Source organism: Thunnus maccoyii, chromosome 15, assembly GCF_910596095.1.
Source record: "Thunnus maccoyii chromosome 15, fThuMac1.1, whole genome shotgun sequence".
NCBI classification, from domain to species: Eukaryota; Metazoa; Chordata; class Actinopteri; order Scombriformes; family Scombridae; genus Thunnus; species Thunnus maccoyii.
The window spans coordinates 14733723-14760592 of NC_056547.1; the positions used below are offsets into that span (position 1 = coordinate 14733723).

Consider the following 26870-nt stretch of genomic DNA (forward strand, 5'->3'; position numbering starts at 1 on the left):
TATTAAGGTTTCTTTTAAAAATGTCCACAGAGGTAGAGTCCCTCAGGTCCTCAGGAAGACTGTTCTAGAGACCAGGGCCACAGTGGCTAAAAGCTGTCTCCCCATGCATTTTTGTTGAAATCCTTGGGATGACAAGGCCAGCTGCAGAGGATCTAAGGGACTTGCTAAGTACATATCTAAGAAGCATGTGTGAGAAATACACTGTTGCCAGGCCATTCAGTGATTTAAAAACTAGTAAGAAAATCTTAAAATCAATTCTAAAACTAATAGTCAAACAATACAATGACTATAAAATATGTGTTATATGTGCTCTCTGTCTGGTCTCCATCAGTACTCTGGCTGCTGCTTTCTGAACATGTTGTAGGCGGCTAACAGCTTTTTTAGGTAGACCAAACAAGAGAGCATTGCAGTAGTCAAGCCTAGAGGTTTTAAAAGCATGTATTTGTTTTTCTGTGTCAGTCTGACAGAGAAATGTTCCAACTTTAGCAATGTTTCTAAGATAATAAAAGGACACTTTGGTGACATTTCTTATGTGAGCTTCAAAACTGATGTCAGAATCAAAGATAAGAGGCTTTTAACCTGATCTGAGGTTTCTGACCTGGTCCTTGGTATGTAGGGCTGATGACTAAAGGTGCATAGACAGTTGCTCTCTCTGGGCTTTTGCCCCACATATTATGATTTCTGTCTTGTCTTGACTCAGCTGTAGAAAGTTGTATGACATCCACACATCTATGTCATATACACATTGCACTTGCAACCTATCAATGGGGCTAAAATCATCTGGAGATACAGAAATGTATAGTTGGGTATCATCTGCGTAGCTATGAAACTCAACTTTATGCCTTCTGATGACATCGCCAAATGGTAGCATATCGAGGCTAAAATAACCTTGGCTGGAATAACCTTGGGGGACCCCACAGATTATGTCTGTTTTCTCTGAGGAGTAGTCACTCGGAAACAAAAAACTCCCAGCCAGTAAAATATGATCTAAGCTAACTTAGAAGCCACCACTTTAACCAATACAGTCTCTGTGCTGTGGTGGGCTCTGAAACCTGATTGAAAGGTCTCAAAGATATTGTTGTTTTTAATGTATTTACGTGTTCAAGAACAACTTTTTCTAAAATCTTACCTGAGAAAGGGAGGTTTGATATGGGTCAGTAGTTACTAAGAACTGAGGAATTTAAATTATGTAAATTACTTTTTGAGAAGTGGTCTAATCATGGCAGTCTTTAATGCATCTAGGAAGGTGCCTGTAAACAAAGAGTGGTCTACAATACTTAACAATTCCTCCAGCAGGCAGTAAAAACAGTTTTTAAAAACAAGCCAGTACGTAGAGGATTTTAACTCAGTATGTAAATGTATGTTCATATTGAACATATGTGCAATATGTTCACTGTCAATTATGGTTCTTTGATATCCTTGCTCATGGCAAAAGCGGTTAGGTTACAATTACAGAACTAAAAACAATTCAATTAAGGTTCAGGAAAATTTTGGTTAAACATGTAAAATGTCATTGCCAAGTTGAAGTATGACACAGAGTACAATCCTTAATATGAACCTTACATTTCCCTGTGCTATGTGAATGTCACACAACTTCTGGCATTGGTATTAAATTAGATGAGGAAAGGAGAGGAGAGGAATGGAGAGGAGAGGAGAGGAGGGAAGAGCGTAACGGGGTGAAAAAACAAGTAATTACAAATTCACTGTACAGAGGTTGGAAATGGCAAAATGGTAAATGGCAGCATTTATATAGTGCTTTTATCCAAAGCGCTTTACAATGTTTCTGCTGCTCACTAAACCCATTTACTCACACACTCACACTCATACACCGATGGCGGCAAGCTGCCACGCAGGGTGCTGGCGCAACCATTGGGAGCAATTTGGGCTTCAGTATTTTGCCCAAGGACACTTCGACATGCGGACAGGAGGAGTCGGGGATTGAGCCACCGACCTTCTGATTAGTTCGACGACTTGCTCTACCTCCTGAGCCACAGCCGCCCCAATGGATGAGAGGATTAGGTGAATGAAAGTCAAGAGGGACAGATGAAGAGAGGACAGAGGTGAGAATGAAACAACAGTACATAATTGATAAAATAAGTATATGCATAAAAACACAAAAACACAAAAGCGGAGAGTGAGGTAGGGATAAAAGAATAAAGATGCATGAGAGGACAGAGGTGAGAGGCTGTTAATATTAATGGCCAGGGATGAATGTGGGTGAAATTCCAAATGTTAAAACCCCCAACCACACACACACACACTAGACTGCCTTACTCTCTCCCAATTTCTTTTTTCTCAGTCTCGCCTCCCCTCATCATGCCCCCTTCTCTCTCTCTCTCTCCCTCAGTAAGTCACAAGTATTTATATGATCAAGAGGCTGACTGTGCGACAGACACATCTCCCTCCCTGAGAAACCAACCATAAGCCACAGGATTAAATGTGTGGCAGAAAGTCTTGCGCTAATGTTCAGCGTGACAGTGCTCGTCTGCCTCAGTGTGTGTGTAGCAGTGTACTAACAGAATAAATGTGTGCACACATGTAACAGAGAAAGACAAAAAGATGCTGTGTTTGTCCGTGCTGGAATCATTATTTGCCTCCAAGCTCACCAGTAACCCATAGTATTCATGGTACGTAGAATATCAATCGATAACTGACAGTCGAAAATTATTACCAAAATACTAAACCGGGTAAATGATTAGCAGTGGCATGCTAATGGACAACATCAATCAATGACTTATAATCAGCATCAGAGCACTACACTGCACCAATCAATCTCTGATATCCAGTGATGGGTTATAAAACCTGGTTGGAGGACCATTCCACTGCGCCTGACAGCCTGTTCAATTTAACACTGATGACCAGCATTAAATTACTAGACGCTACCAAGGGATGACTGATAAATTTCAATTTAGCCATGTTGCAAGAACAAAGCACTACATTTCCATGGCTTGTCAATATAAATTAAATTAGCTATTTTTAGCCTTCTGGGTTAATTGCTTGGTCACATGCTGAAAACTAGCCATCAGTAGAACCAGTTGCGATTCCTCACCCCACCAATGACCAGAAATAGATTACCCGGCTGTCTAATATATAATTAGTGCTAGATGATTGATTTGTGTTTTGATTGAGTGCTGGTGAAATCTATGCTGTCAGTAAAAATCTGAGATGAGGTTAATCTCATGGATGGTGTTAAAAAGAGGCTCAAATATGGACATGTTGCAAAGGTGCAGGTTGTGAGGTTGGACACAGATCTCGTTTTGATTCTTACAAGGTGAATGTATCCCAGAATACATTTAGGTCTGGGACACGATGAAAAATGTGTGTGGGTTTTTGTTTTTTTGTTTTTTTCTTGCATGCATGTGCACATGTGCGATTTAGTATGTTTGGTGAGTAAATTAAGCCTCCGGAGCCACGGGACAAATCTGACAGACAAGAGGAGAGGGGGAGCCGAGAAGGAGATGAGAGCAGAGAAGAAGTGCTGAGCAGAGGAGAGGAAAACAGAGGAGCAGGAGACAGGGGAGGGAAGAGAGGAGAGGTAGAGTTAAGCTGAGGGGAGCAGCGAGGAGGACGAGGAAGAGAGGAGAACAGATGAAACAGAGGGGATCAGGGGAGAAAAGAGCAGAGGACAAGTACTGCAATTTTTCAGCATCTGTTGTAGAGGGAAACTTTATATGAGGTGAAAGTTCAACATTGTGCATTTTTTAAAATCATTCAAGGCATTCAAAAATGTAGAAAAGGAGTAAGACTTCTACAATTACCTGTCAGATATACAGACAGGGTCCAAAGGAGTGCTTAAACTTTTCATCAGCCCTCTCCATGAACAATCTCTTGTCCTCATTTTAATACAAAACCACTTTGTGTAAGACAGACTCCTCAATTAAAACACAGTATTGCTTTATGATAGCAGATGCTACTACTGTACTTTGGAACTAACACTGTATCTTTGAGTCAAATGTGTTAAGCAAGTTGAGAAATTAGCATTTTTGACCACCGGCTAGAGCAGCGTGTGAATCCATTACCACCTTTTTCATTATTTTACCTGCTAGATTGTTTTTTAGAATGGAATTGCAGGTCCATACAATGATTGGTTACCTGCCAATGGCCAGTAGAGTAGACTAATTTACCAGCCACAGCCAAAATTTAACAGCATTTGGCTGTTGGCTGGTTTTAATTTTCCAGCCTCCTTTTAAAGCCTTAGTCCCCAAAATGTCAGTATAGATCAAGGGGACATTTAATTACACATTTATTTCCATTTTTGTTCAGCCTCGATTCTTTTTATTTGCTTGCTTGCTTGGCCAACTTCTATATCAATGACATTTTATTAGTCTTCATTGCTATTTACATATAACTAAAACCGCTCCTCGGCCAGCTTTGAATAAACCACACTTATGCCATGAGGAGTTTAAAAATATCTGATACCATGAGGTCTCTCACAGACAGACAGCCATGAGGAGATCAGTGCCAGGATGTGTGTCCCAAAGGGCTTAAAATGAGATCTTTTGTGCCTGAAGGAATGCCACCTGTCTTGTCTTTGTTCGTTCAACACCCTAAAAATCACAATCTCTCATCCGTCCATCAAATAAAACCATGAAAAAAAAAAAATTGAAATAGGCTGCAGATTCCTGATTTTTTTTTTTTAGAGAGAAACTACAGTCCTGCGGTCAGTGATGGTGCAAAGCCAAGTGTCTAGACATTCCCTGTGCCGATTTGTTTAATCACTATAGAAATCCATAGTATTTCTGCTCAGTCAGCCTACACACGATCTCCCTACACCGGAGGATCATGCAGACTTTACATTGACAATGACAAATGGTTCTTAAAGTCTGGCTTTTTTGAGTTTTCCTCTCTGTTCTTGTACAATTTCCAATCTCAGTCTCCCCCTTTCTACTCGCAAACCTATAGTTTTTGCAGGTTTTCTGACAAAATCAGCCAGGCTATGTGTTATCAAAAGCTCATAGACCTTGGTGTGTGTTTATAGAGACCCGGTCCTGTTTCTGTACGTGTCTCTAAACTTGTTTCCTCTCTTTCTGTCACTCACTCTCTCTCTCTCTGCCTCTTTCCTGCCTTACCTCTTTATAAGCCCATTTCTACCCGTCCAATTTCCCTTCTCTCATCCTCTTTCTTTTTCCCTCTTCTATACTCCATCCTCCTCTCTCTTCCTTGTCTCAAGATGCAGTGATCAATGGTCAGTTAGTTTCGAATGCCACAGAAGCCTCACCTGACAAAGCACTGGGTGTGTTTGCAAGAGTGTATATGTGCATGTATGTGTGCGTGTAAGTGTGTTTTTGTGAATGTGCGAGTTCATACAGCATTTCTGAACAGGATCATAAAGAGAAACTAAAAATGGAAAGTAGAGGAAGAGCAAGATACAGACAGGCAGAGAAAGCGGGAGAGAGAGCGTGCTATACTGTGAATATTTTAACATTTTATTTCACTCAAGAAAGGAGACAGGGGGAGAAAGACAGGGACAAGAGGGAGGGAGGGGGAGAGAGAGAGAGAGAGGGAAGGGGGTGACAAGGACAGAAAGTGTGTGTGTGAGAGAGAGAGAGAGAGATAGAGAGAGAGAGAGAGAGAAGAAGGGGGAGACACCACCATTATATAACATCTTTTGACTGAAATACAGTAGAAAATTAATAAATGGGCATAGGGGAAGAAATTTGGTGAAGAAAATGCTGTGTAAGGCTTGGGCCTCATCACTATAAACAACTCACGTTCACACACACATGCACGCACCCACACACACTCAGCAGACATACACTCTCCCGCACACACTTTGGTATAAGCAGCTCACGTTCGCTGCCACAGCCCAAGAGCTACCGCAAGAATATTTATTGGCTACCGGCTCAATGGCTGTATTGAAGAGAAGGATGGGGAGAGAGGGAGAGAGGGAGAGAGGGGGAGAGGGAGAGAGAGAGAGAGAGAGAGAGAGAGAGAGAGAGAGAGAGAGGGAGAGAGAGAGGGAGAGAGAGAGAGAGCGCAAACTGAAGCAAGCAGAAAAATAAGGAAAGAGGGAAAGAGGCTGTTGCCGGTTCTATTCCTCTCTACCTCTTTCCCTTCATCCTCCCTGTAAGCCAATTTCTATTTCTCCGCTTTCCTCCGCATCACACCATACATACTCCATGCACGCACCTCGCGCGCCCACACGCACACCTCTCCTCTCACTCACACACATGCACAGACACCTCACAGACATCCTCACGCGCACGCAGACACCCTCTCTCACACACACACACACATACCAACTCTCCTCTTTTTACACGTACCCTAACACGCACAGAGGAAGCAGCATCTTTCTTTTGACTGCAGTAAAAAAAAAAACAAAAAAAAAAACTCAGCAACCAGTCTCACCCAATCCGTGACTGTGCGCGCGTGGGTGAGAGTGTTTATGTCACTGCGTGTGAGTGCGCTTGTGTAACTGTGTGTGTGTGTGTGTGTGTGTGTGTGTGTGTGTGTGTGTGTGTGTGTGTGTGTGTACGTGCGCGTGTCGCATCCCCTTACCTTGCGCGCGCGAGGAGAGCGAGCAGAGAACGAGACTCCACAGAAAACAGCGCATCACCGTCATTCCTCCGTCCGTCATCCCCTCGTTCATCCCTCTCATCCTCCTCTTCGTCGTCCCCCTTGTCATCCTCCTCTTTGCCGACGAGGGGTGCGCGAGACAGCGTTCCGTGCCGCTATTAGTAATATTATTAGCATCAATACATCTTCCGCGAGCCGAGCGCGAGCCCTCTAAGCTCTCACCGGGCCGCATGCTGCTTCACATCCAGAAAACGGAGGGAGAGAGGGAGAGAGAGAGAAGGGGGGAGGGAGGAGGAGGAGAGGAGGGGGGACGCGTGCGTTTTCTTTGCCTCCTCCTTCTAACATAGACTAGATAAATCCTTCATGTCCGAAAAAATGATTTCAGTCAACATCCACAGAGTGAAAAGCACAGAAACACAAGAGGAGAAGGGACGGGCGCACAGGTTGTCTCTGTTTTTAAATCCACTCTCCACTGGGTTTTAGCGATGCTTGTCGTCAATATCTCTCTATTCCGTCCCGTTCCCGTGCAAAAGAGTGATAGAGAGGGAGGTAGAGCTTCAAATCCACACTTCCTCCGATCTGCATTCCCTCTTCATTCTGAAATATCCCTCTTTCTATACAGACTCTCTGGCTTTTCCCCCTCCTTATATGTCTCTCCTTTCGTGCCGTTTTGCACAGTATGTGTCTCCTGTCCTCCGCTTCTCTCTTTAAAAAAACCCTCTTCTCTGTTTCTGTTCCCCTGGTATTTCAAAAATTGACAGGGGATATCTTTTCTGTATTTCTTTTTTTTTCCCCCGGCCGGATACCCTTCCTCTCCTCCGTCTCGTCTCGTGCGTCTGTCCAATCTTCCTCTTCTTTTTCTCCTCTTCTCCTCCTTTTCTCTCAACGGCGAGGAAAATTTAGCATCTTTATCCCCTGAAAGAAGAGAAATTAATCACTCTCTCGTCACTCTTTCATTCATTTGACTTCTTTTTTTCAAATAAGCTGCATCACCACCAGTCATTCTTTTTAATTTCCTTACCAAACAAGCCAAACCAGCCTGCTGTGCTGTGTAGAAACAGTCCTCTTTTAGTTCTCTCTGGAAGTCCGACGAGGAAAGATAAAATGACAATCCTTCTTGTTGTCAGAAACCAGAGGAGACGTGTATCATCCCCTCTGCTTGGTGTATTGGTTCAGGTCTTTCCTCCCGGTGGAGCGGCTGGTGCGTCTCTTCCTTCTCCCCGCCGGTACAGAGATGCTGCCTTCAAGTACTCCTCGTAAGCTCCCGCTTCTATTCACGTGCTTTTGGTCGGAAATAATAGCCTAAAATGGACCCCCTGTAAAAACTAGGTTGTTGTTTGGGTGGATGTTGGTTTATTTTGAACATCAAGCTAAGCAGAGGATACTCTGTGCCATTGCAGCTATTTGGAAAGGACAAAATGCATGGGCGTCCACTGGCACTGAGGAGTGGGCTGCCAAAACTTTACCAAAGGAAGTCCAAATTTGTTCAAAACAAAGAGGGAAGGATTTAAAGCCAGAAATCAAGTCTAAAATAAAAGAAAAACTACACAAGGAGAATACTTCCTTTCTGTAAGATAATGCGGTGAGCTATATGTCCAATGATCAATCACATAGACCAACCAATAATGGCTTGCCAGTCATCTCTTATTGCTCCATTTGTCTTCTGAAATTAAGTCAATACAAGGAAGAGTTTGGAATTTGGTGTTAAATGATAGACACTGACACTTGAGCGTAACTATTTGTCCTGTGAATAGACACTCCAGAGTTCTTGGCGGCATCTAATTGATTTTTTAGCCAATACTTGTGTACGTTTAGCAGCAATTCACAATTAAATTCAAAACACAATCCAACTGATCAGCGTTTTAAAGGACCAGTGCGTAAGATTTAGTGGCATTTAGTGGAATGGACTTGGCAGAAATGGAATATAACATTCATAAGTATGTTTTAATTGGTGCATAATCCCATTAAAATAAGAATTGTTGTGTTTTTGTTACCTTAGAATGAGCCCTTTATAACTACATAGGGAGCAGGTCCTCTTTCACAGAGGCCGCAATGTCGCACCATCATGTTTGTAAAGTAGTCCAGAATGGACAAATCAGATACTGGCGCTGCAGAGGGCCTTTTGAGTTTTTCGTGAGTTTAGAAGCCACCATAGGTTCTCCTACATGCTTGGAAGGTGAGATGGAGGGGTATTCAGTTGGTTGCAATCTGCAACCTCACTGCTAGATGCCGCTAAATCTTACACACTGGTCCTTTAACTTTGATATTAATGCAGTCACATGGGCAAAAAATTGCAAAGGCATTATGTCAACATAGGATGATTACCATATTAATAATTTGTACAACATTCCAAATAATTACAAACCAGTTGATTCATTACTCATACCAATGAATATACAATGAATAATTATGCATAATAATTATCATATTGTTGAAACAGCTCATCTATGCTCACTGAGCTTTAAATGTCACATCTTGGCAACTCCATATATCCAAGAAATTTCTTGGATTGACATTGTTGGGTTTTTTGCCGTCATCTCTATAGCTAGTCATAAAAAAATCTCATACGAAGAATGCATTAGAGCCTGCGTTCAGTTACAACTCAGTGGATAAGGGAAGGGAAGCAGTAAAGAAACCTATATTCTCTGTCACCTCAAACTCAAATATCACATATTTCAGTTTCATGGAAAGCAATATGATGATAAAAGTGTTGTAATTTGCTTGTTTCCTTTTTTTTATCAGTCAAAGTTTCACTTTTTTGTCACAAAAATACTGAGGAAAAGAATTAAATTGCGTATAGATTTTCAAGTAAAAAAGAGAAAATGGTAAAGTAGCTTTCAAGTCAATAACAACGAGAACTCAAAGTGCTGCTGCACACTTAATATGCTACACAAGACGACAAGACTGGGAAATAGTCATAACGGGAAACTAGAGTTTGCCAGCTTACATTTTCATGGTGTAAGGTGAGCAGGATTTAATATTTGTGGGATTCTTTCTCAGAACAGCAGAGCTTCCATAAGAAGAGACAGAAATGGGATCGTTGACATTAGTTCTTGCACAATGAACAAAGAAATTTGATGTGGAGGTTTGATTCTGAGACTCTCTAAGCTTGTTTTAACTACTGAATCAAGTGTCTGGGTATCTGTTTTTCACATACATCTATTTTTTATTTACCTTCAGAGGAAGCCATCGCATCAGAACCCATCTCCGACCATCCGTTTCTTGCTGCATGGCATGTGGTTTTCTCCAAGGTTATGAATGGACCGTGTTCAGACTTGAGATGATGGTGAGTCCTTGATCTTGAAGCCATATGATTTAGAGAGCTGAAAGTTTAGTGGGCATAGTTTTTGAATAATCCAACCCAGTTGATTGGTAGACAGGGTGAGTTTTAATTACTCTGGCTGATTATTGTATCACTGAGATTATAATGATAGTAAATACCTGACTGAATATCAGCATCAATAACAATTAAAATCAACCTGAATGCCAGTGTCAAGTTTGACTTTTCTTTGTTCATTTTTTTTGTCAGTCAAGCTTTTACTTGGTTTCTGTATCTTCCATCTTCATAGTATCATGTTATGTTGTTATCTTTTTGAGAGCCAATTGCATTTTATTACATTTAATAAAATTAAAGTCATTTCCAGCCTGAGACATGCACAGAAATAAATAATCTTTGAAACAGTACAGTTTGAAACAGTATTTATATATTGATTGAATTTGATAAAAATTAAAATGAAAAAATATCACCATAAATAATATCAATATGATATAAGTTTAAATAAGTCAAATGTTCTGAAAGGAGGTTTTCAGAATGAGCATCGTCACAAAGGGAAATTTCCAAACTTCTTTTGGGAAACCAGTCATGTTACTGGTCAATTTCACTCCCAAATCTTAATCATTGTTTTCAATCAGTGTCACTGCTCTTGGTTTCTTGATCATTCATTCTCAGTCTGAGTGCATCATCAGTCTGATCTAAAGTGTTTGTGTGTGTGTATGTGTGTGTGTGTGTGTGTGCACGTGTGTGCTGAAAGATTGTGGGGGCAATGTATGCGTACTGGGCTGAAATCAGTTTAGGGAATTTCTGTAAGGCGGTGAAATATCCTCACAGGTGTAGCTAGATAAATGTGCCTGTGTGAGGGTTAATGAGAATAAGTGTGGGAGAGAGTGAGTGTTTGTGTGCTTGAATGTGTGTGTGTGTGTGTGTGTGTGTGTGTGTGTGTGTGTGTGTGTATGCTCCCACACGTTCCCTCAAAGCACTCTTCTGCCATCTACAGGCACCTTCTCTCTGTCTCCCTCCTCCTCCTCTTCTCTCTCTCTCTCTCTCTCTTTCCTGCCCCCCCATCATAAACCCCGGCGTTAATCATTTTGGGATCATCTAAACATTCATCGCACGGCTGCTGCATGCATACTGTAACCACTGTATATATGCACATACCTAACTGCATATGTGTCTCGAAGCCTCTGTGCAGATTTGTGGGTCCTACAGTGGCTGTGCATCTGTGTGTTCTTGCTTTCAGAAATCAATAAGCCATGTGTGAGGTCCATGTCCTGAGAGAGAGAGACACACTGGAGGAGAAAGAACAAGGGAGGAGAGTGGAGGGAAAAGGGGAGCTGAAGAGGAGAGGAGAGGAGGGGTGTGAGGTAGGAGATATACAAGGGTGTGAAGAAGCAGGAGGGAAGAATATAGGATAAGACAAGGAGAGGGACCCGAGAGAGAAGGGAGGGCGCAAACAGGAGAAGCAAGGCAATTAAACAAGAGGAGTGAAGCAAAAGAGTAAGAGAGGAATAAAAAAGAGAAACAGAAAAGAGGGAGAAAGATGTTGAAAGTTGTAATGGGAAAAAAGGAGAAAAGAGTGAAAGGATGGTAGAGGGAGGGATGGAGAAAAGAGGGTGAAGGGAAAATGTTCAAAAGCATTCAGGTTGGAGAATTCTAGATATGGAGCGAAGGGAAAGAGTTTGTGTCCAAAAAAATGCAATGAATATGTATGTGTGAGACAGAGAAAGAGAGAAAGAGAGAGAGGGAGGAGAAAGAGACATGTGGAGAGAAAATAAGAAGGAATGAGATGGTCGGGCTTGTATAGAGCTGGAGAGACTTGCATTAGTAATCTACTTTCCTCAATGGCTCTTTGCAGTTACCCCCAAAAAGTAGACATACTGAACAGGCAGATGTAATGTATTCCAGCATGTCTTAGAAACCCAGGAAACTAAGGTTCACATTACATACTTTACATATGGTTCTGTATATTAAGCCTTATCCGGAGCAGCTTATATATTGCAAGCAGGTAGCGGCGTCAGTGTCTTGTTCAAAGTAATGCTGTTGACAGAAGTGAACTTGTCAACTTGTCCTTGTTTATCCCTATTTTAAACCTCTGCAGAGTGTTACCCTTGTTTCAACCTACATATATGATCTTTATTTTATCAAAAGTCTATTTATTTGTATCCATTACTGCGCAAATGCTCTGATCCCAGCAATCAGTGTTGTTTATATGATTTGAGATGACACATCCCGTCTCTTTGGATCTTGAAGCTGACGGCTGAGTTTAAATCCTTATTGTTGTAATAGTGAAGGGAACAATGAAACAAGCCAAATCTTTAAACAACCTTTTTACACAGATTATGCTTGTATTGTGTTTGTCATGTCTTAGAGTTCTCCTGAAGCGAGAGAGCACAGTGCAGCAGGCAAAGCTTAAAGGGAATTCATTACTGACGTGCATGAAAGAGCAGCTCTGTCCTTCTGTTTCCATAAAATGACAATCGTATTTTCAGGCAGAAATAAAACATTTCCTTTGTATAAAAAAAAGCTAACAGAGACATTAGAAATATGAGTTTAATAATATTTTATCACTAACATTTCACATTGTCAGGTGCAGTTTCTTTCAGATTTGTCAAAATTTTGGTTGGATTATATAATCATGAGCTGCTGATTCGCAATTTGAGAGTGATTTTACTTGTTGGATCTCTGTATAATATTACCTTGCTTTATATATTTAACCAATTAAACTTGGAGTAAAGATTGAAACAAAACGTGTTATTAGACATAGTCGAAAGGCCAAAGTTTTCTTAGAGAGAGCTGAGACATCATTCAAATGGGGATAACAGCATACACACATTTTGGGACAGTCTCCCCTGGAAGGCATTCACACTAGTTTGCGCGTACGAAAATTGAGTTGCGTGAAGATAGTAAAATAGGGCTTGAGAGAGGTGTTTAAATCCAGCCATCTCTCTCCTCCACACACCTGGCCAATCCCTCAGTAAAGTAGGAGTAATTTTTGGATTATCGGTTTTGGTAGCAGACACAGTAATCCCAATTTCGATGTCAGGTAGGTAAGGGGGAAGGTAGTTCCCGATACTGTTTGACCATCTAACAAGCATTTCACTCCTTAAGGCTGAAAGCCCATTCAACTATGATTTGTCAAAAACCATTGTCCATTTTCGGAATGTTAGTTGTCCTTTTAACTCAAAAATATTATACACACTGGAAAAACAATGAATGACACAGGGTCACCTCCCTAATGAAAAAAAATCCGCTTGCATTCTCATGCCTGCTCAAAAAATTTCTCTATTCCTCTTCTCAATTTATCCACCCTCCAAACTGACAAGTAAGCCATAGTTAAAAAAAAACTGGCCATTAAGCAGACACTCAGGTAGTTGATTTTATGTACTGCTTAATGCTAAAATGCCACTGAGTGACAGGATGCTTAACTCATGTCAAATATCAAGCATATTTGCTACGGACAAGATTCCCTCCAGATGCAGTAGCCCTGCTCAGGAACAGTGGGGCATCGACCTTCTCACAGCAGGGTACTGACAGGAACCTGCCAGATGTGTATTCTGACTATTTGACTTAAGTCCATCAGGGACTGGCATAAACCGGTCGAAGCTGTAAATGAGCAAGCGGCTTAAGGGCAATGGTGGAATTTAGGAATCCCATTTTGAAAGAAGGCTTGTGAAGAACAGCGGCCAAGCAAAACAAAAGGACGGATTTATTTATTTTTTTGTCAGCGAGGCACGGTCCCTCAACGGGACATCCACTAATGAGGTAATTGACTAATGAGATATCCAATCAGGAGCCACAGTGCCGGAGGGCGGGAAGGCGGCTGCTGCCGACACGATAGAGTGATTCCCATTTTGCAAACACATACACATTTATGCCCACACACTCTACAACTGAGAGAATATTTGTTTGTCACCAGCTGCCTGTGTACAAGCAATGTTGCTTGTGGGGTGTGTATGCAGACAGACAGATTGTATATGAGTGTGTGGATGTGTGTCTGTCTGTGTGAAGGGGGGGGGGGGGGGGGCAATGTACAGCAAGAGGCAGCATCACTGAGTTTGCAACAAGGTGCCGGTGGCTACAGCAAGCAGACACACCCACACACACACACACACACACACAGAGGTTTAGGCTCTGATTAGTTTCACACATGGCAGACAACATCAGGAGTGTTTCCCTGGGTTATTGTGGGGATAGATACAGATGCCATCTCATTGAAAAGAGGAAGAGTGAAGGAATGGCATGACTGTCAATGTCCTGCACAAACCCAGCATGAGCAAAATTCAGCCACTGGTGATAAGAGGTTTCTCTGACACTCTGAAAACATTTTTTTTTTGTGCTCATGTTGAAGGGTATTATAGTACTCTGCATGCTGAGTACGTCCTGTGAGTGATGGAAATATGTCCCCATTTTTCTTCGTTCCTAAAAGTTTGCTTTGGTGATTTCACCACCGTCAGACCTCCCCCGATGTCATGCAGGAACCTTGTATGTCAAAGAAATGTTTGAGAAATTGAGTAGAAGTGATGTCTTCTGCTGTACACACATGTCTTTTTGACATTTACCATGAACTATTGAAAGCCTTGTTTGGTAAGGATTCAATCATTTTCAAACCATGACAGATGTTGTAACTTATTAACATCTTTTTCTCGTTCTTTACTGAAAATGTCAGCTTCTCAAATATACATCTGTACATGTTCCAGCCCAAATCCTATCAAAAATATGAGAGTGGACAATGCAAAAAACTCATGAAACAACCTTAGCAACAACCTAAGCAACAAAGGCTACTGAAAGGATAGCCTTTTGTGGACATATGCAAACAATGTGGCTTCATCACACAGAGGAAGTAGAGGTGACTTTGCAAACGTAGCATTCAGAGCAGGCTGAAACCTGGGCTTTTGACTTGCAGGGAGCATTTTTACATAATGTTCACCTCAAGTTTTGGAACTTTGACCATGCTTAACATAGACATTCGACATCATAACGGTATAAAAATAAGAACAACAAAAAAAAAAAAATCACAAAAAGCATGAAATGTCCCCTTTAAGTGATCCAGGCAATAAGGGAAAAATGTTTTGTAACCAGTGATACAGAAAACATGAATTTTTGAGTTTTAAGCATTTCTGAGAGGAATATCCGTGGCACCACTGCACATCGAAGTGGGATATTAATGTGTCGTCTGGTTTTTAAGGGGTGAAGCGGTTGTGGCCCCTAGCCATCAGTTCCCGTTACTTACAGATACTGGTGATTTGGATGCAATCTACTGCACTCCATTGCACCATGTGTGTGTGTGAGTGGTCATAGGTGTTTGTGTGTAGGCTCCGATAAAGCAGTGATAGACTGTGGTGTGCAGCCATTTTGAGTGAGATGGACTAAATCTAAGTATTACACTGCCTGCTCTGATACTTTCTCTCTTCCCCTTGTCTCTCCCTTTCTCTCCCTGTATCTCCCACTTTCTCTCCCTCTCACTACTTTACTCTTTTTCAGTCTTACACACCGCCCCCAGGAAAGGAAGAATCTTCTAAAACGGTTATTTATCTACATCTTATTCCCTCTTTTCACTACATCTTTCCTCTCCACACTATCAGAGCAGGACACAAACACACCCACAATTACACACACACACACACCAGCAGTGCGTTTTTAGGTTGTAAATCCAGCACCAACCGAGAAGCTGTCACCAGGCACACCTGATAAATAGGGAGCGTATGTGAGTGTGTGCATGTGTGAGTATGTAGGCTGCATGTGGGTATGTGGGTTTGGGATGAGGGGGGTTGAATTTATGGCTTTCAATTTAATGAAGTGAACAATGAGGTCACACTTAGAAAATCATCAAAAGAGAGAGAGAGGGAGATGCAGAGAGTGGAGTACAAGCATGTCTGTCCATTACGACAAGTCAAATAGGGAAAACAGGAGACTTTCATGATGTAATTAAAGTAAAAACTGAAAGTCATTGTCTAATGGTTTAGCAATAATCATATATTTTAATGAATCTCTTTTAGATAATGCAGGTTGACCATCACTCCACCTGGCGAAATCTTTGCTAAAGTGCTGGAAGCATCAATGAGTCCAAACTGATAGAAGAGATTTCTGCAAGCTTAGATCTATGCAGTGTTTGTTTGTTCATTTGAGCTTTGTTTGTTTATTTGCGCTTTTGGTCTAAAAGCTCAAAACAAAGTGAAACACTGCATAGATCTAAGTGAGCGGAAATCTCTTCTATCAGTTAATCCCAGTGGATAAAAAGAACATCTCTGCAGTGCAAGCATGCATAACACAAAATGTGACACTTGTATATAAATAAATGGTCATTGTTTCAATATTGTGCTTGTTCTTTTTCACTCATACGCTAAGCCTCAGAATGCAGAATGTCTCCTCATTACAGAAGGTGTGTGTGAACATCACATGCTTATGATCATAATCCTTGGCCTGATGATTGCCTTAACAGAAGAACCAAACTCAGCCAGTGTTGACCCCAAGGTCCAAATCCCAAGCATGAATATTTACAAGCCAACCTGTAGACTGAGAGGACTCATTATATGCGCATGAAGGCTCATCAGCTGTAAGTTACTCTGCCTTAGTGTCCTTGAATGAGTCATGCAGCAGCTCGTTGAATAAGACCCATTGTGCTATAGAAACCATATCATTGTCCATTCTGCGCGTCAGAGAAAGTTTTTGCTTCAATCATACATCAGTGACCTCGACGACATCACCGTGTTGAGATGACCAGTCGACAGGAACAGGACAACAAGTTACCTAGCAACAGCCATGCTGCCGCTGAAAACTGGAAATCACTTTATCTATAGCTCTAGTGTGGATTGTGTCATAATGGGTTTGCTGAATGGGTGCAATATGGTTTTTCCTGCATTTTTTTCCCCAACACTTAAAAATAAGATTTTTCAAATAGGTATTGTGTTTATCATGATAAAGTGAGTGTAAAGAGAGTATGACTGATCAGACCACATAGGCTAGATGGGGGAGTGCTGTATTCAACTTTGATGCCATTATTGGGGTTAGGTAGGGTGGGATATCTGTACTCTTGTTTAACATGTACATTGATGACTTGTCAAGGTAGTTAAATACATGTTTAAATATATGTTTTGTACACAGATAGGTTGATAGTTTTCCCTCTTTGTGGTATTACTGATGTTGAGATCATGCTTAAAGGATAGGTTCACAATTTTCCAAGTCTGTCTTAAAACAATACTCAGGTGCCTATATGAACACTGAAGTGGGTTTTGCTTGCTGTAATCATTCCTCCTATTCATACTGACTATTAGAAAATCCCCTCCAAATGAGCTTACAATGTAAGTGATGTGGGACAAAATCCACAGTCGCCGTTTTGTGCAAAAATGTATTTAAAAGTTTATCTGAAGATAATGTGAGACTGTAGCCATCCGAGTTAGTCAAACAAAGTGGATATCTTCCACAGTTACAGTCTTTTTAGTAAAAAAAAAAACTCCCTCTTTGTGTCTCATTGAATATTGTTTCATGTTCAGCTGCAGTAGAAGGATTGCATCAAAAAGAGGGAATTTGGCACAAAAAAGACATTAACTTTGAAAGATGCTGACTTAATATGACTAATTTGGATGGCTGAAACTTCATATTAGCTTCAAACACACTTTTAAATACAGTTTTGTACAGAAGGATTTTGTCCCCCATCACTTAAATTGAAAGTGCATTATGAAGGGATCTCTTAATGGTCAGTATGAACAAGAGGAATGACTGCAGCAAGAAAAACGCGTCAGAAAAATTGTGAACCTATCCTTTAAGACTTAATGCCAAAAATGACAATTGTATTATAATTAAATGCCAAGATGGTAGAAAGGGAAAGTTATTTCTTGAGTTATCTTGGTCTTCAATTCTATGACTTAATGGATAATAGAAATATATGTTGATTACTGTATGTTAAAAAAAAATACATTACACTGTTTGCTCAGACTCAGAGCAGATTGTATGTAAATTTGTATGTGCTAAGCTAATGTCAAGATCTCAGTATTCAGGGATTACTGAAGCCTCCTGCTCAGTTATGGTGTAGGTACAAAAAGAGCACTATGCAGAGACTTACAGCTGCTAACAATGATGCCATGGGGATGTTATTGTGTGTGCAAAGATCTTACACTGTGACTCTTATGCTTGTCAGCATAAATGTACCCATATGTCAGGCAGTGATAAGGAACCTTGTGTATAAATGTAAGATTGTATAAGGGAAAGAACTGCATAACCAAAGCATTGGCAAAGCTGCATGTGTTGTACCTCTGAAATGTGGTGACTCTGGTGCAGGAGTCTGAGAATAAGTGATGCTGATGTGTTTTAAATTTCACTGTGTTGATTAAGATGTGTATGTGATACTTATATTTAAACTTTCATTTTTCCGTTTTCTATTTATTATATTTTCATACAAGTCCAAATGATTTATTACCCCGCAGGATGAAAAGACTAAAACTATCCTATTCACTCCACATTTACATCTGTGGCATCAAAATAATCTATCCAATCTCTCATTAAACTTCATACAAAGAATTGTGTTTTTCACCAAGGGTACAACAAACCCTTACTGCTGCACAAATCGCATTTTCTCATAATTTTATTCCTCAGTGTAAAACCATGAGCATCCTTTCTCTTACAGTGTCTGTAAGAAACATTGCTTCTATAGATCTGCCTTTAGTAAGTGAAATACCTTCCGTTCCGCACACCCTCTGAATATGAAAAAGACATTCTGTATTGCAGATCCAATCTCATTCTTCCATAAACATCACAGAATAGATGATAAAGATTTCTGAGATTTCCAAGCCCTGATTCGACATATGTTGTCATATATATTTCACATTTTGTATAAGGTGTATCCCACCAGCTCTATTGTTAGAGAGCATATCATCAAGTGAAGGACAGTGCACACTGCATCATTCTCTACAAAGGCCTACTGTATCTGTGTCAGGGACGTATGAGAGTTATCTGGAGAGGGAGAGAGAAAAGAAGAAGTGTGAGAAGTGTCAGAGTGCTGGAGTGGTCAAAACTGTGATAGACAGAAAGGGAACAGCTAGGCTAAAGAGAAGCAAAGCCAGTCAGAGATGAAAAGAGGCAGGTGCTCAGTGTTCAGGGCCATTGTTGGACAGCCATGTCAACCTGCTAATGCCAGAGTACACATAATTGATCTAATTATCTCACAACAGCACACTTCTCAGACAGTCTAAATCAACCAAAGCACATTTAGAAATACAATCGTAATCAAATTTCCATCCATTCCGTTCCATTACCTTTTCAATTCATTTGTAAATGAATGCAACATGTGTGAAAGACTGAGTCTGTGCATATGTGAAAGTGTGTAATCATATAAGTTTCATATTTTAGGTTTGTACATTTCAGGACTTTGCAAAGAGAAGATAATTGAAGATTTTCCTGAGGACTCTCCCGGGAGCCACGTTGATGAGAATTAAGGCAATATGCTAAAATGTTCACAAATACCTGAAATATTCCCAAAGTCAAAGATTCTGCATGCTGTTATGCAAGCAGCCACTCAATGCACCTATAAAATATATATACAACACTGCAAAAACATCTTAACCTCAAGTTCAGGGTTTAAAAACTGGAAATAAGGCAACGTTTAAAGATTAAAAAATTAGAGAAATAGAAAATTGGAGAGGCAACAGGCTACATAAAAACTACTGCTGATGTTTTATTCCTTAAGTCAGTTCATAATACTGTGCACAGGAGAAATCAAGGGGGGATGGAGATCTAGGGTGACTGGGAGTATCATCACATGAACAGGGTGACCTAGTGGTTTCAGATACCATCCAATTACTGAAAGGTCATGGGTTTGATCACAGAAAAAGTCAAGGGGTGTCTATCAACAACCATGAATCCTGTCAGATGGTCCTTGAGTTAGACAGTAAATGCTTGCCTGCTCACTCAATTCAAGTTCATGAACTGTAAACACGATGCTATGTCTTGTACATTTATCAAACTTATAATAAAAAAAGGGGCAAGCTATATCACAGAAGTGAACTGAATGAAAGAAGTATCTCAAAATGGTAAAACATGATCAAATATTTCAAACCCTATATTGGCTTTCATACCCAAAATGTAGTCAAACTGAACTGTTACACCCTCTCTTTAAACATTGTGCATTTTCATAGATTCAAATCGGAATCAGAAGCTGTTTTTCTTAGAGAAGCTCTCTGTGTTGAATGCACGCGCTTGTATTCATCAAAAATGGCTTAATGTGCAGGAAAAGGCGTTTGATGTCTCACTTAGACAGCTAGAAGGCTTGCTTATGTTAAGTACACCTGGTCAGCAGAGTGATAATGTGCCACTCGGCAAGAGCCATTTTCTGGCCGGTGAAAATGAAGATAGCTTCTCACTTCCAGTTAGTTTCACTTGGTGAAACCAGAGGAATGACATCTGAGAACCACAGTAGTAACCAGTAGCTTTCTCAGGCTCACATGCGGAATAAAGAGCAAATAATCTGGGTTCGAAATCGCCAACAAAAGACAGCACAGAAAAAAAAACAACACAGACAGAATTTTCATTATATTATGTGGGCCTTACACCTTTAGCAATAAATAAGACCCATATCCAAAGCAACTCGAAATAAAAATACATTTAACTTTTGCAGTATAAATTCTATTCTTCAACACTGGAGTTTCACCCCTACAGACTCAAAAACTGGGACTGTGATAGGCTGCTATTCACTGGGAATGGGGCTTGGCATTGCAGCCCGGCACTGGCTGCTGAGCTACAGAGACTCAAAAGGCATCCAGCAACACTACAGCGGAAAGTAAAGAAAGGGGAAACTTCATACAAATGTTCTCTGATGCAATGCAAGCAGCGACCAGGCGAGAGCCAATTGTGGAGCCAAAACAGGGATAATTGCTTGTTGCCATCTCATATTCACCATTTCTATTTCAGTTCCAATTCTCTGGAGCAGGTCATCAAATTGGTTGACATCAAGTTGAAAATACCGCTGAAAAAGTTTCCGAACCAGCCAACGATGCTCTCCTAGTAGTTCGTGACCCTGCAAAACAGGATGGACTCATGCTGAACAACAACGAGACAGGGATCGCTTCCAGTGCAAACACAGGACTGCAATGCCAATCTGTCTCGCAAGCTCAGGCATCATTGTTGTATGAAACCAGTTTCAACAATGTGAATAGGGATGCAGCGATCCGACTTTTTCAGTCCCGATATTGATTCTGATATCTGGGCTTTGGATATCAGCCGATAGCGAGTACCGATCTGATTCCAGTGTTTAATTAATAAGCTGTATACCTCACTGTGTGGAAGAGACTGGGATCATTCTTTTATGTGTATGCTAACATCAGGCTTGACTTAAACATTGCTTTCCTAACTTTGTAAAACAAAATGTAACAAATAAATAAACAAATTTACGCAATTGTTATTTATTAAAATAATGGTATGCACTTCCAGATTGGCCTATTGTCATCAATACCTGATCCAGCTATTTGAGTCAGTATCAGACCGATATCCAATATCAGTATTGGTGTTGGTGCATCTCTAAACGTGAACCACAACGTAAAAAACAAACAAACAAATAAGTTACAGTACTTCCTTATATGTAGTACGACGGCTACATCAGAAAATAACTTAAGTTGGAGCAGAGTATAAATTACGTGCTCAATGCCAAAAGAGCTACAGTTTCATGAGAGGTAGAAACTGCCTACTACTGTACTTTGTATCTGGATGTGTGAACGCAGCGTGAGAATTAAGCATTTCATCCATGTCAAAATAAACAAAGCACAGTGTTACCAAAATTTCACCTAATCTACGTTTTAATGATTAGTTTAACAAACAATAAAATCATGTTTCCTTTTGCATTTTTGTCATCAACTGTTAACAAATTTGTAGAACAAATGTCTTTCCTACAAAACAAAATAGGAGGAGGAGGAATATGGAAGGATGCAATCAGACAGATACAGGTATGTATGAGAAGGGAGAGAAAATGGCTGGGAGGAAGAGAGTTAAGAGGGAGTGAAGGATGGAGCAGAAGATTTAAGAGAAAAAGATAGATGGATGAGGGGAGTCTCCTACTGAGAGGTCAGGTGTTCCTGCTGCAGTTAATGTTTTACCTTTTATCTTCTACAGTAAGACGGAGCCGGGCCAAAACACACAGAGATTTTGCCAGGTATCACTCAATAAAACCACTTATATTAAGGTTGAGAGACATCTGTGCAGAATGAAGTCAATTAGTCCCCAAAGATGCTGGAGCCAAAAACTGCACTTCTTCTCTTTTCCTTCGTCTCACACCCGCTGCTGTCTGATCTGTTGGTTACAGGTGTATAAACTGTAGAGGAACTCCAGTTTCTTCACTTGCACTTGTAGGGTTATTTTACATTGGTTTAAATGGAAGATTTGATGGATTTTAGGAGCAGGGAGCAGCAGGGTTAATGGCTTCTCACAGTCTAGTCGGAATGGACAATGTGTTCCTTTAGTCAGTGACAGCGATGTGCACCTGACAATAGTGCTACAAGGGAGGAGGTGTTAAAAGCAGAGGTGTTTGAGTGCAGGGATAGTTGGTGCTGGTTCCAGCTTTACGAGTTGTTTTATCTCATGTCCCTCAGTTAATTTAAGTCAAAGGTTTGGATAGGGAGCTCTCTTGTCAATTAGCCCGTGTTCTCCATCTGACACACTTCTTGTGTGAAATTCAAGACCTGAAGCTTAAATATAGTACTTTCTTCATGTTCAAACTACATAAAAATGACATTACTCTCGTGCCACACAGTGAAGTTGTTTCATTTCATTCTTATCTTAGTACCAACGTGGTACTACGTGTATTTGTTTACTGTTGGGTATTCTAGTCAATGCATAGTTCTAAATGAACTAATCATATTATGGCATATGTGAAATCAAGAAATCAAGAACTGCAGCTGCCAGATAAACATATTATGTCACAGTGTGGTATGCCAGCTGCACCAGGAAGGACCAGGAAGCTCTGCAGAGGGTCATCAAGACAGCCCAAAACATCATTGGGTCACAGCTGCCGGCAGTCGAGGACATCTACCAGGCTTAATGTCGGGGCAGGGCCCACAACATCATCCATGACCCATTACCACCCTGCCCACCACCTCTACAAACTACTCCCCCCCATCCCACATCCCCACCCTCCACCCCCCACACACAAATGCACATATACACACATATATACATAAACCACTCCCCCCACTGACTGAACTCTCTATCGTGCAATATGCTATACTTGTTTACACTCTATTCTTACACTGCTACCAATACTTGTTTGTATTTTGTGTTGCCTGTCTTATTTTGACTTTTTGTTTTTTTGATTTTTTAATATTAGGGAGTGCCATCATAATATCATGTTCTTGTCTTGCACAGCAGTACAATGACAATAAAGTTTCTTATCTTATAAATGCAGGGGAGTAAAAAGTACAATCTGTTCTTGTACCGTGCCTTACACAGAGCTAAATCACTGTACTGGACTTATTCAATGCCTCTCATGAATTAAAGAAATTCATTGTCTCAGGGGGTCAACCACTAGCCAGAACTTTTTAAAAGGGTCTGAGGCAGCACTGGACAGAACTGGCATGACGTGTTGCATGAGTGTACTTGGTGTACCAATATGAGGAGATGAAGAACAGTGACTTGGCTTTCAGAGTATTTTAAAATGTACTCTACAAGCCTGCAAATAGACCTTTCTGGGGTCAATGGTAAAAAGGACAACATACACTCAATCAGGTTACTCATTTTTTGTCATTTCTTTATTGTGGTAAAAAATTATGAATTTGGCAAGCCGGCATGTAAGACCTTTGGTATTTTAGGTCTGGATAAAACAGAGTGTGCCATACTTATTCAGCATGTTGACTGCTCATGGGTTTGGAGACAAATATGTCCCTGAAATGAATTATTGAATGCTGGAGCCTCATGTCTATTTAAGGTAAGTGGGCCTGTACAGGTGGGGCAAGGCATTCAGGAGTGATGTCCACTTTAAGGACTCTCCTAGAGTACAAACAGTTACAACTTTGAAAGGGGAGAGCATTGCTATAAATCCCAGTGGCTTTGCAGTTGAACAAAGAGGGGGTAAGGGTTTTGAGGTGTTTGAATGCTCAGAGACTGGCATCTAAATGAACAAGAAGGACTGTCACTATAATTTGGTTCCAAACTGATTAAATGAAAGTGGCTGCTTTCCAAGTTGTCACAGAGAGGATGGGTGCAGATTATTAATAATCTGGCAGCATCATCACTGTGGCACCAGCTGGCTGTTTTGAACTTCCATCCTCCTGCTGAGCCTTCAGAGAAAACCTATGAACCAGACACCGCTGACTTAACGAAGCAGTCTTACACCTGCCAGTACATGAGGGAGGGCAGGGGTTGGTGCACCCGGGAGAAAGACGTTGACTGTTAATACTCAAGGCAGCTTTATTGCTTAGTCATTGGTTTGGCAGATCATGTTTAAGCACTGGTAAGGAGGGCTGCAGGTTTAGAGCTGGACCACCAGCATGTTTGGATGTAACTTGACAGGCTAAAACATCACAATGATTCATGACTTCCTCTGCTTGGGTCTAGCATCTGTTGTGTCTATATGACTAGGGGATACAGACCTATAGCTTTGGTTCACAACGTACTTATTTCCAATCAAGGTAGTGAATTGAAATGCATTTTATCTGCCTATCATCAGCAGTGGCCACATTTTCCCACCTAATTGTGTGTACCCACTTGGCATTTTTGAAAGAAAAGCACTGTCAGAGGGTTTGGGATCAAGCACTTCCAAAAAACATTCAGAGATGCTTTAATTCTAAAGAATTTCTGATAATCACCCAAAAATTAATACACATACTCCCACACTCCCGAGTAGGAAAGAAAATCCCCTGGATTTTCAGGACCAGCATCATTTTGCTTACATATCATTGAATAATTAATTTATTCTGTGTGTAACCCCCCAAGTAAAGTAGCGTGCCTAGTCTTGCAAATATTTAGGACATGCAGCAAACTATCCTGACTGTATGAAGAAGCTCCAGAAAGAAGAAATAGAAACTGAATGCATTAAGTATGAGTTATTGATTTCTTTAAAGTTAACATTTATTTTATTTTTTTTTAGTTGCCAGGCATAGAGGGGAAATATGTGTAGAAATCTGAATGTTATCAAATTAAAGGTTACTGACAAAATGTAACTGTGATATACTTATATTACTACAAATCCTACAAGCTAAAGATGAACCTATTTGCTTTCATAAACCCTACAGTATCTCTGTTTACGGTTGGTCTCTAGTGTTGGATGTGAGTGATCTCCTTGTGTTTTCTCCATCTGTCCACAATCCTCTGGTTCATGACTTTGACACGGTCAATGCGATGAACAGTAATGTTGTCAGAAAGCTATGTTATGTGCTTCCAATGTTTATACCAACTTTTTCCTCAGGGTCCATAAAATTTCACAGATGTAGTGTTAGATTGGTTGTGGTAAGTGCTTTGTGTATTGAAAACTCTTTAGATGTTCCTGAAGTTCAAGTTTAGTTCTCTGCCTGCCTCATATTTCCCTCACTCACCCTCTCCATGGCTTATTGACTACATTTACTCTAGAGTAGAACATTATAAGAATACAGATGGGTAAGAGATAAATGAAGGCCAGAGTCTTTGGTTAATGAGTGCAAGTAACAGAAAAAACTGATTTCAGGAAGAGAACGCTTCAGGTAGTTCTAATGCATGAGTGATGGAGCTGAAGCTGGAGCCTGCAAACAGCTGGTGCAGACAGTAACAAAGTGTTTCTCTTCAGACATAAAAATGTGGCTGATTCGCATCTTGTGAGACAACCCACTAGGGGGTAAGATGTTCTGTGCTCCAGTGGTCAAAACCAGAAGCCTCAAGGCTCTTAAGTATGTTAGTGAAGATCAGTGGCAGAGGTTTCTGAGAGGGCAGAGCGTGGCTGAGATGGAGACAGCTGTATAAGCCTCCTATAAAAAATGTGATCTGAATTGGAGGATTTTTGGCAATAGTTTCCTGTTGTTGTTGTTGTTGTTTTTGGGTATTGCTTTTGAAACATACCTGTATCTGAATAGAGGTGGAAATAAAAGATAGAGCCCTGTGTACAATATTATGTAATCCAACAATGCTATGCATTAAATGCAACAGGTTTACCAAATTAAACAACAAAATATGTTGTTGGTCCATGCACTCCAGAACAACGCATAGAAGCATTTTCTGATATGACACCCCTACCAGCAGGACAACATCATTTGTCTGTGCCTTCTAAAACGATTATAAATCAGTCAGTTTTATGATGTGACACTGTTATGGTTAAGGTTTGGATAGGTTTAGGCACAAAAATTACTTGGTTAGGGTTAGGGAAAGATCATGGTTTGGGTTAAATTAAGTAAATTGTTAAGGTTAGAAAAACACTGTGGTTTGGATAGAAATTACAACTTTGTTAAGAGACTTGTGTCGTCTTTGTTAGGGGACGATCAAGTGGTCATGGTTAAAAAAAGCAATGTTGACTCATGGTCCGATGTTTTATTGACCAGTCAATCCACCCCAACTTACTTTCTACCTGGACTTTGTTGCACTTTGTCTCAATAAATGACACCTTTTGTTAAGTTTGATCTTTTTCTTTTGCATTGAAAGAGAGACACAGACATATGTATGAAGAATTACACATACAAAGATGGCGTGCAGGTTGCAGGACGCAGTAAGACACAAAAATTAGAAGAATTTGTGTCATTCATTGGCATGAAAAAAAAATTACATATCTCACTTTGCCTGAATTGGCCTCTTGGCATTATTAGTGTGCCTCCTTCAAATCAAAAGGCACATAGCTGGAGGCACTGCTAACAGCAAGCTTGTGGGCCAAGCAAATTGGAATAAAAACATTAAGATCACAACCTGACGATGAGAAACAATGTCAATTTTGCTTTTAAGTCTGTGTGTGTGTGTGTGTGTGTGTGTGTGTTTCACAGCCCCATCCCTCACTTCAATTTACTTCCATTCAAAAATCGTCAACTTCTCAGCAGAAATGTTAAATCAATAATTTTTTTCAACAAGTCATTATGGTCTCAGTTGCTAAATTCTGGTTCTCTAATAAGTGTGCTTTTTTGGAAATGATTGGGTTGATATGAGTTGGAGC

At 40.5% G+C, this 26870-nt stretch overlaps 1 protein-coding gene and 1 long non-coding RNA gene across 2 annotated transcripts in view; one reads left to right on the forward strand and one right to left on the reverse strand.

The window, feature by feature from the left end:
- csmd3b (CUB and Sushi multiple domains 3b) overlaps positions 1 to 8070 on the reverse strand; it is a 386683-nt gene extending 378613 nt beyond the window's left edge. The window contains exons 1-2 of the mRNA XM_042434723.1: positions 7538 to 8070; positions 6499 to 7431 (exon numbers count right to left, since the gene is read on the reverse strand). Of these exons, the coding sequence (XP_042290657.1) occupies positions 6499 to 6748 (250 nt within the window). The 5' untranslated portion in view covers positions 6749 to 7431; positions 7538 to 8070. The remainder of the gene's footprint in view (positions 1 to 6498; positions 7432 to 7537) is intronic.
- On the forward strand, positions 7694 to 11242 carry LOC121912546. The gene is made up of 3 exons (XR_006100098.1): positions 7694 to 7772; positions 9697 to 9802; positions 11034 to 11242. It is a non-coding gene; the product is annotated as an uncharacterized LOC121912546 (long non-coding RNA).
- Positions 11243 to 26870: the final 15628 nt, after the last annotated feature.